This window comes from Mesoplodon densirostris, chromosome 13 (assembly GCF_025265405.1).
Source record: "Mesoplodon densirostris isolate mMesDen1 chromosome 13, mMesDen1 primary haplotype, whole genome shotgun sequence".
Lineage (NCBI taxonomy): Eukaryota > Metazoa > Chordata > Mammalia > Artiodactyla > Ziphiidae > Mesoplodon > Mesoplodon densirostris.
Window position 1 is genome coordinate 7,642,852 of NC_082673.1, and position 9,774 is coordinate 7,652,625.

General features: G+C 42.9%; 1 protein-coding gene across 4 annotated transcripts in view; it reads right to left on the minus strand.

Moving 5' to 3' along the window:
- Positions 1-8,801, minus strand: part of CA8 (carbonic anhydrase 8) — a 65,968-nt gene extending 57,167 nt beyond the window's left edge. For all 4 annotated transcript variants that reach the window (XM_060116215.1, XM_060116214.1, XM_060116213.1 and 1 more), the window contains exons 1-2: positions 8,702-8,801; positions 7,237-7,428 (exon numbers count right to left, since the gene is read on the minus strand). In XM_060116215.1, the coding sequence (XP_059972198.1) occupies positions 7,237-7,428; positions 8,702-8,801 (292 nt within the window). The remainder of the gene's footprint in view (positions 1-7,236; positions 7,429-8,701) is intronic.
- Positions 8,802-9,774: the final 973 nt, after the last annotated feature.

The window sequence follows — 9,774 nt, forward strand, 5'->3', positions numbered from 1 at the left end:
CCCAACACAGCCAAAAATATATAAATAACATTTTTACAAAAGATACACTGATGTTGACAAAACAGACAAAATTCACCGGCTTCATGGATCTTACATCCTATTGGGATGAAATGAGAATTTATATATTTGTGAAGATCAGACTTTTACTGTGATGTTTGGTCATTACATGGTCATTATTTCAAGAAAATTATAATGAAACCAGATCCTCAGGGTCTTACACTCTATTGGGTTGAAAATGAACACAAAGAAGGGAAGCGTTTTGCCCAAGCCTGGTCCCCAGGGAGAGGCGACAAAGGGGCAGCTTTCAGCCAGGAATTGGCTCTGGTACCTTTCACTTTTGCTGCAGAAGAAGCATCCAAAGTTAAACCACGCTAAAATCGCAAGGCGCTGCAAAGCCATAAAAAATGACAAAATCCGGAATTCAGAATTTTATGAGGTGCCAGGTAAAAGCATTACCTGTTCATCCCCCAAGAATGATTGTGTTTACAGACTACAAATAAATAGCAGGTCTCTTTTATCCATTTGGAAACATCCTCTCAAGGCATTACTCTTCCTTTTGACCATTTACTTGTTTTATAAGAAAACTAGTCATACCAAAAGAAGAGCATTTTTCCTACATCTATGAAGATCAAACTTTGCTTAGTGATATTTTGTCACTATCTGGCAGGTTTATTAGTTGTGGTGCCATTATGTCCAATAAAATTACAGGGAAACATGAACCTCACACTGATGACATGCTACGTTTCCTGAGAATATAGCAAACTTGTGAAAAGAATACAGTAGACACCGATGCCATTGCCACTACCTCCGTTGTCTTTCATGCTTTTTCTTTGATAGGCACAGCCATTACGCTTATAGACATAAAAGAGTTCCCTTCAGAAGCTTCTGCAAAATATGGGAATCCCATAGAGACATGACATATATACATTTACCCAAATCCATTTAAGCTTCTATACTCCTTTGCTGAAAACAGATTTGCCAGATAGTTCAAAAGCTGTTTGCCCCTCGTTTCATTTGAGTTCAACACACACGTTTTGAGATGGTCTCCATGCCTGGCCCTGTGCTGACCACTGAGTGTATAAAGGGAAGGATATAGTCTCAACACTGAAAAGGCATTCTCTGTGCTTAAGGAACGAAACGTGATTGCATCAGGCAGTAGGGGAAAATGCACAAGGCACTCAGAGGGCGCCCAGCAGGGTCCAAGCCAAAACCAAGGGGTGGGGGAGGGGCGGTCAGAAAGCCAGGGAAGACTTTCTGGAAGAGATGACATCTAAGCAGAGTCTTGAAGGGTAAGCTAACAGCAGAAGTGAGAAAGTACATTCCGAGCAGAGAGAAGAGGCTCAGAAAGGCTCAGAGATGGGAAACGGCCTGAGGGTACTCCAAGACAATAAAGTCAGAGGTACCCAATGGCCAAAGGCAGCCCTCAAGGTGTGAACATCAGGACAGGATGGCAGCTCATGTGAAGGGGCTGGAGTTTATCGTGGAGGGAATCATCGTTAGCTTTTAAGCAGGAGGCTAATATTTTTGCATTTTAAAATATTACTCCCAGGTCCCAGGTCTGGGACTTCCCTGGCGGTCCAGTGGTTAAGACTCCACACTTCCACTGCAGGGGGCATGGGTTCGATCCCTGGTTGGGGAACTAAGATCCTGCATGCTGCGTGGCATGGCCAAAAAAAAAAATGGATTAAAATATTACTCCCACGGGGACTGCTCTGGTGGTGCTATCAGATTGCTATCATCTGTACCAATTTGAGGAACCTGGGATTAGAAGAATTCTAGAGGTTTCCTTCCAATCATGTCCCTCTCTCAATTTGATTTCCCTAAATCCAGGAATGCTGTGTTTCGCCACTATTTATGTTCAGAATGTGAAGCTTTTGCTCTTGAGTTAGTTTCTCCCACACAGTTGTAAGTCCAAGCCTGTAGGTGCTATTACCTAAGATTTTGTAACTTGTTGAAACCAGTATCATCTGTAGAGCCTCCAAGTTTCCAGAATTTGGAGTCCTCTGGCCTTCAGAGCTACTTGTTCATATGTGTATAGCTATGTATAAAAGCTTCATTTTAAAGAAAAAAAAAAAAAAAACAATCCGCGTGCCCATGCAGGGGACACGGGTTCGAGCCCTGGTCCAGGAAGATCCCACATGCCGCGTAGCAACTAAGCTTGTGAACCACAACTACTGAGCCCGCATACCACAACTACTGACCCTGCACTCTAGAGCCCGTGCTCCACAACAAGAGAAGCCACCGCAGTGAGAAGCCCACGCACCACAACGAAGAGTAGCCCCGGGCCTCCCTGGTGGCGCGGTGGTTGGGAGTCCGCCTGCCGATGCAGGGGATACGGGTTCGCGCCCCGGTCTGGGAGGATCCCATATGCCGCGGAGCGGCTGAGCCTGCGCGTCCGGAGCCTGTGCTCCGCAACGGGGGAGGCCACAACAGTGAGAGGCCCGCATACCGAAAAAAAAAAAAAAAAAAAAAAAGAGTAGCCCCCACTCGTCACGACCAGAGAAAGCCCGCATGCAGCAACGAAGACCCATCACAGCCAAAAATAAGTAAATAAATAAATTTATTTTTAAAAAAACAAAAACAAACAAACAAAATATATATATATATATATATATATATATTACTCCCAGGTCTGCATGGACTGTGTACCAGCAAAGAGCAAGAACAGCAGTTGAGGGCTTCCCTGGTGGCGCAGTGGTTGAGAGTCCGCCTGCCGATGCAGGGGACACGGTTTCGTGCCCCGGTCCGGGAAGATCCCACATGCCGCGGAGCGGCTGGGCCCGTGAGCCATGGCTGCTGAGCCTGCGCGTCCGGAGCCTGTGCTCCGCAACGGGAGAGACCACGGCGGTGAGAGGCCCGCGTACCGCAAAAAAATAAAAATAAAGTGGCCATTCGATCGTAGAATGAGATTATCAATGACGTTCGTTTGGGAACTTTCAGCAGGGGATTGGGGGTGAAAGGCTCCTGTTCGTGACATGCCTCAAATTTAAAACCCCAGGTAGGGTTATTATATATGGGAACTATACCATTAGGATTATTTTAAAAGCTTTAATTTAGTAAGTGGAAGCATTTAAATTATGCTACAATTGTTGTCATTCTTTTTGGTAATTCTGTATTCTTCTTTAATATAAACAAAGCAAAAAAATTTTTTTAATTGTGCTTATTCTACAGATATTTTTATTTAAAAAAAAGCAGCATCCAAGGAAACTTCAATGCATTATTACCAAGTGAAGGAAGCCACATGAAAGGCTATACAATGTATGATTCCAACTATATGACACTGTGAAAAATGCAAAGCTATGGAGACAGTATAAAGATGAGTGATCGCCAAGGGCTGGGGAGAGGAAAGGAAGAACAGGAGCGCAGAGGATTTTTAGGGCACTGAAACCATTCTATACGATGCTACAGTGGTGGATACGTGTCATTAAACATTTGTTCAAGCTCATGGAATGTAAAACACCAAGAGCGAACCCTAGTGTAAACTATGGACTTGGGCGCTGAGGGTTCAGCTGTCAATGCAGGTTCATTAACTGTAACAGAGATATTCTCTGGTTACACTGTTTTGCCTGCGGTCAACAACCAGATGCTGCCAGCCAGGTGTGAGCCGTCACACCCCTTCCCTCAGAGAAATCCATAAACCTACAAAGGCTGCTCCAACAACACAGCCTGGTTCTATGTAATCGTGTTACTGTGACATCCACCAGACCTCAATCCCTGCCCACGTGCAGAGCCTCTGATTCAATTTTTAGACCCATTCCTAAATATGAACAAAGAGCCAAAGATTGCTGGACATTTGAGGAGAATCTCCAACATAAAACAGGACACCAAAACAAACAGAAGAAGGATCCCAGAATAAAACAGAGACATACGGGAAACAGAAAAGAAAGCAATACAGAAAAGAATGAAGAAAGATCCTATAATCATGAAATAAATAGTGGTAGCCATATTTTCTTTAATTCATAGAACACAATTTTTTAGAAATTAAAAATATCAGAGCAGAGATTAGAAGTTTAATAGAAAGATAGAAGTTGAGGAAATCTATCAGAAAGTAGAAGAAAAAGAGTTTTTAAAAAAAACTTATCAATGAAATAATATAAGAAAATTTCTAAGAAATAAAAGACAATTATCCTGACTGAAAGGGCCCACCAAGGACCCAGCAGAGAGACACACAAGGTATGTAACCAATGACTCTCACAAGCCCTCCTTCTCAGCAAGTTATTGGGAGATGAACTGTAGGAGGGAATAAACCAACAAATCCCTGAAATGAGGGAACAACCTCAAAAAGAGGATGTCTCATCCTCCAGGAAACACGGAAATGGACACACAGACAAGCCAAGGGACTTTCTAGGCCTGAGGTCCAGGGAGCTGTGGGCGATGGCAGTCCGGACGGGCTGAAGAGGGGAAGGATGGACGAGAGGACTGGAAGGACTTTTTGAATGTCCTGGGAGAAGATGTGCCTGCTAGACATCAGAGACTTTGGAAATGAAATCATGATGGTAAACAAAACACCAAAGAAACAAAAATATACCAACTCCGGGCAGGGGCGGCGGGGAACCCCACATTATTCAATAAAGGAAACAGAATATAGTCTCAGCTGGAAGTGATAGTTACACAGTCATAATAATAAAAACACTGAGCTAATTTAAATAGCAACTGTAATTGAAGTCCACAGGGACGATGGGGGGGCAACCCCACGATGGGGGAGGGTAATACGAGAAGGTAATAACTCGTCCACCATAGGGGGCTCACAGGTATCTTAAATATCAAAGCACGACAGTATAAATATGCTATTAAGAAACGTGGCAGTGACAGCAGGGAAAACAGCTCAGAGATGAAAGTGGTCGTAATCAAGGCAAACAGTTTTAAGTGGGGAGCGGTGGGTTATAACCAGAAGCAGAGACAAATATAGTTCTAGCCAACTATTTAAATTATGTTTACATTCTATCTTGATAAAGATAAAGCTTGAATTAAATAAATGAAATACAGGGTGTTCAGGGCTTGCAGACCTTTGAAAAACTTATATATGCTAGGAAGCAAATAAATAAACGGGTCCAGACATGGGATTTTTTTGGTTACTTTTTTTTAAAGTTTGGAGAAACACTGAAAGGGAAGAAACAATGAAGAAATGATTATACTGGCAGAAAGGAGTCAGAAGTAAGGGGTCTGGAGCATGCACGTCAAATCAGACCCAGACAAAAATACAGACAGCTCTTCCTCGGCGGTCGGGGTGGACGCTGTGGGCGGAGAGTCGAAACACTGCTTGATCGGCTGTGTTTTGGGAGGGGATAGGGGGCCAAGGAAAAGGTTGAGAAGGCTTGAGAAGTTACCAGAAGAAAATGGTCAACTCAATGTGATGGAGTAAATTTGATCTTTGAGCAGGAATGGACACACAGTCTTAATTGACATCCTTTGGACTCAGTCATTCCTCTACGCTCCCGTGATACTTTATAACACTTACCATGTCGTATTTACACTGATGCTCTAAACGACTGTGTTTTCATTTATAGGAATCCTCAAGAACCTTCTTATCCATTTGTATACAAACCAACATTCAATCACCATGGTGCTTGATGTGAAATGCAAGTTAGTTGTATAGATATATAAACGTTTATTTCCAGAAGTGAAAAAGCATGTCAACATACCAATAAACCTTAAAACGTAAACCAACATTACCTTAAAATGTTTTTTATGTCAGGACAGTCAGCATACAATAATTTTACTATATATTTTATAAATAATACATAATGTCCCATCATAGATAACCCCCCAAAAAAAATCTGATTTAAGTTCAAATTTACATCTGAAGCTGTCTCTTTGACTACATCCAACACCTAGATTCTGTTTTGGGTGATGCCCATACCTTGACTACACTCAGGGCAGCTGGAAAGACTCTAAATTAAAGCTCAGGAACATTCACAATGAATAAAATATCCATAGTTGGTAATCAATACCTGCCCTGCCTAATAATAAACCCAAAGATTTTATGGCTTGAAATATCGAATTTATCGATTCAGAATTAATTTGAGTACAGTTGATCTCTGTTTATCAAATGCTTCCTAGTATTTCAACGTACTCCTAATTTTACATCCTTTACAAGAGGGAAATAGAGTTATTATTCACTATGAAAAGCAAGATATTAATGCTAATTTTAAAATATTCCACTCTCCTCTCTCCTACATTTAAGCCAAAAGCCAATTTCCTTGGTAATTACCCAACAGCTTTTCTAAAAAAACATTTCAGATCCATCTCAAATAGGTTCAGAGGTGAGGAAGAGAGTTAAAAAATAAATGAGTAAAAGAGCTTTGTTTGCCATTTAAATCTTCTGCTGAGTTTACAGGCTGTTTTTGATTGCTATTAATTAAAATTCTTCTTGTCATTTTAATTTAGCAGAGAAAATTAATTTGGAAAGTCTATCCTGAATGTCAGATTATGTCAATAAATCCGAATCTTTAGTTTTACAAGTTAATAAAACAGAGAATTATAATTATCTACATGATTTATTTTTTTTGTTTGTTTAAAATGGAAAGTTTATTTGCTCAGTACACCAAATAGACTGCAAGCACTGTCATGACAAATATACAGAAATATGCAGATCAACATAAAATAGTAATTTAGTTTAAATGAAGGGAAATCTCTTTAAATGTTATGACAATGTACTCCCAAGAATCTTTTTTTCAGTTAATTATACATTTCAATAAAACAAATGGTAATGAATTAAGTGGAAGTTAGCTTGTGAATTTTTCTTAAAAATAAAAATCCAACCCTATTAATTCATGCCAGTTAAACACTCTAACCAAAATTTCCAAGTAAGTGTAAAAGGAGATGGAGTTAGTTACCTTTTTTGCTTGAACAGTCCCAAGGAAAATGGTTAATACAAATACAGCAGGCAAACTGTTAAGACTGACCAATCTAGAACATATTGTTAAGCTAATCAACACTTTAGGACAAAATGCAGATTGGTACACTTGTGTATACTTTTGCTCAAATTCCACAGGGTTGGAATTGGACCAACTAAAGTTGTTCCAGTAACATCACACAACATGCAACAACCAACTGACACCTTCATAATTTCATCCTTTCATCCTTCCAAAAATGTTTCAGAAAATTATCCCCCCGAAATGCATTTTATAGTCTATAAAGGTATCCTGACAACAGAGTTAGGTTAGTTCTACCTTTAAGGTTACACAAGCTATATAAACTTCTAATTTAAGAAGCATGCAGAAACATCTAAAATACCTGATTTTGACTTCAGGATAACCTGAATGGCGTGCCCATCGTTGGCGACCTCACAGTCCCGGCAGACGACATAATTCGGGGAGAGGCGGACATCCAGCAGTGAGGGGTCGTATCGAGCTTCTCTTGAGTTCAAGTTAATGGGAGACTGGTACTCCCCATTAGCATCCGGAAACACCAAGCCCCACTCAACACCTGAGGACAAAAGGAAGCAAACTTAGAACAGACTGAAAAAATAAGTTACAGCAAAATGTAACATGGGGAAAACTAGTTTAAACACTGCTTATGATCCTTGCCATTATTAAGAAGGTTATGACTACTGTCCCTTTACAGATAAAATATGGTAATGTGTGTGAATTTTTGCATTCATATTTTGAATGATCTAATGTTATCAAAGAACACATTCAAAGTCCTAGGCTAATAAGATATTCTATTTGCCTACATAAAGGTACTAATTTATGGCTCTAGAAAATTTAGGTCATCTTTAAGTGATTAGAAAAAAAATACCACAAAAATTTCCTCTGCTCATTAGTTCAATTATGTGCAGTACTTGGGAAATTCCTGTAACACTCAGCATTCTTGGTGAGAGCCAAAAACCATAAATCTGTTGCTAGTGAATAAACACTCCTTATCAGAAATGCGAACACAGTATTCTGAAGTGTGCATATGCGTATATACGCATACCTGTATATACGTAATATATACATAATACTCTTTTCGTATTTTTATAATTCAAGTTGTAAACTCTACATTTGTTTCAACATATGTAGCGAACATCAGCACCAGTAGTCAGCTCTGTTAGGAGTCCTACATCTTCAGGGATACATTTAGGAAACTAAATTTTTATTAAAAGGTCAGCCCCCGTCTTGCCAAGTCCACTGATTCAGCACAAAACTTAGGAAGCCTTGAGCGGTGTCAGCATCCTCAGCGAAAAGATCAGTGGCTCAAATATTTTCTCCCCGCAGGCAAGCAAGAAACGAATAGTTTCACTAACGCTATATGAGAAAAGAATCTGAAAAAGGATGAATATATGTAGATGCATAACTGAATCACCTGGCTGTACATCTGAAACTAACACAACGCTCTAAATTAGCTATACGCCAATAAAATTTTTTTAAAAAAGAAACTAATAGTTTCACTAACGCTGTATTCTCAAGGTGTTGAGTACAGCACAGCGCGGCTCTTCTCGCTACTCGCAAGACGGAAATGTCACCGCCGCAGCCTTCAGGCTCGCCCTCCGGATCGCGGCAGGTGCCAACCGCTGCCCGGCAGCAAGCCCGGGCTCCCCGACGCGAATGCAGGCGGCTGGCACTCCCGCTCTTCCCGGAGCGCCTGGTGCCCCGAAACGGGCCGGGGCCGTACGCAAGCGTCGGGGACGCAGGTGGGAACGAGCGGGCGCGGGGCGCGGCGAGCGCGCCAGAGCAGCGGGACACCAGCGGCGGCAGCCTCCCGACGCGCGGCCGGTTACCTTCCTCGTAGCCCCACTCCACACCCTCCTCCTCTTCCTCCTCATCGTCCTCCTTCTCCGGGAAGGCCACGGAATCTTCGATGAAGCTCAGGTCAGCCATGGGGAGGCCGTGGGTCCCCTCGGCGCTCTCGCCTGCGGTGCCTGCGCCTCTGCGAGGCTAGCGCTCCGGAGCGCGAGGGGGAGCGCGCGAGAGGGCGCACGGGGCGGTGGGAGCGCGCGTGTGTGCGTGAGGCAAGCGCGCGAGAATGAGTGTGAGCGCGTGCGGTGAAGGGCAACGTGGGTGTGAGCGCGCGTACGAGCGCGAGCGGTGTGAGGCGGGAGTTGTCGGGCGGCCAGCCCTGAGGGCGTGCCCGAGTGCGGCCGGAGCGCGAGGGAAGCCGCGGCTCCGGGAGCGTGATCAGGCGAGTTATAAACCCGGCCGGGGCGTGGCTGGCAGGGGAGGGACCGCCCCCTGCGCTTAGGCGGGGGCCCGGGATGGACTGCATGAAAAGGCCCCGGGGCTCCGGGCCGAATGCGCGGAAGCAGGAGAACACTTTTCCCTTAACACAGAGACCAGAAAGTCCACCATTCAGAGGACTGATACCCAGTTTGAGAGAGACTAAATTCCTTCTTCACTCACTGCCTTTTGGTGTTCTTTAGTGGAGACCCTCCCTCTGCACCCCAATAAGCCTGGGATTGACAGAAGCAGAGGTCTACCCTAAAGATATAGCCTTTAAAAATAATAAGCACTGCCCAAAATATTAACCACTTTCCACTGAAGTTCTTCTAAAAGGAACATTTTATTTCTTTTTCCGTTTTTGAAAACTTTTTCACAGTCTTGAAAATTTCAATCGACTTTCTTTTTAGTAGTTGGTTCACACGTTCATCAAATGCTGCAACTCATGGAACCCAGGCAGGATCTTGAGAACAAGATAGATCACTTTGTGACCTTGAGCTCGTCAGCAGTGTCCATTCCCCTTTGCCCCCAAACCTGCATAGATGCTAGATTGCAACCACTGTGTGACCACCAATTTCATTTAAAGGATCACATGAATTATAGAGATGTTTACCAAACCAGAGGACAGCAAAATCTT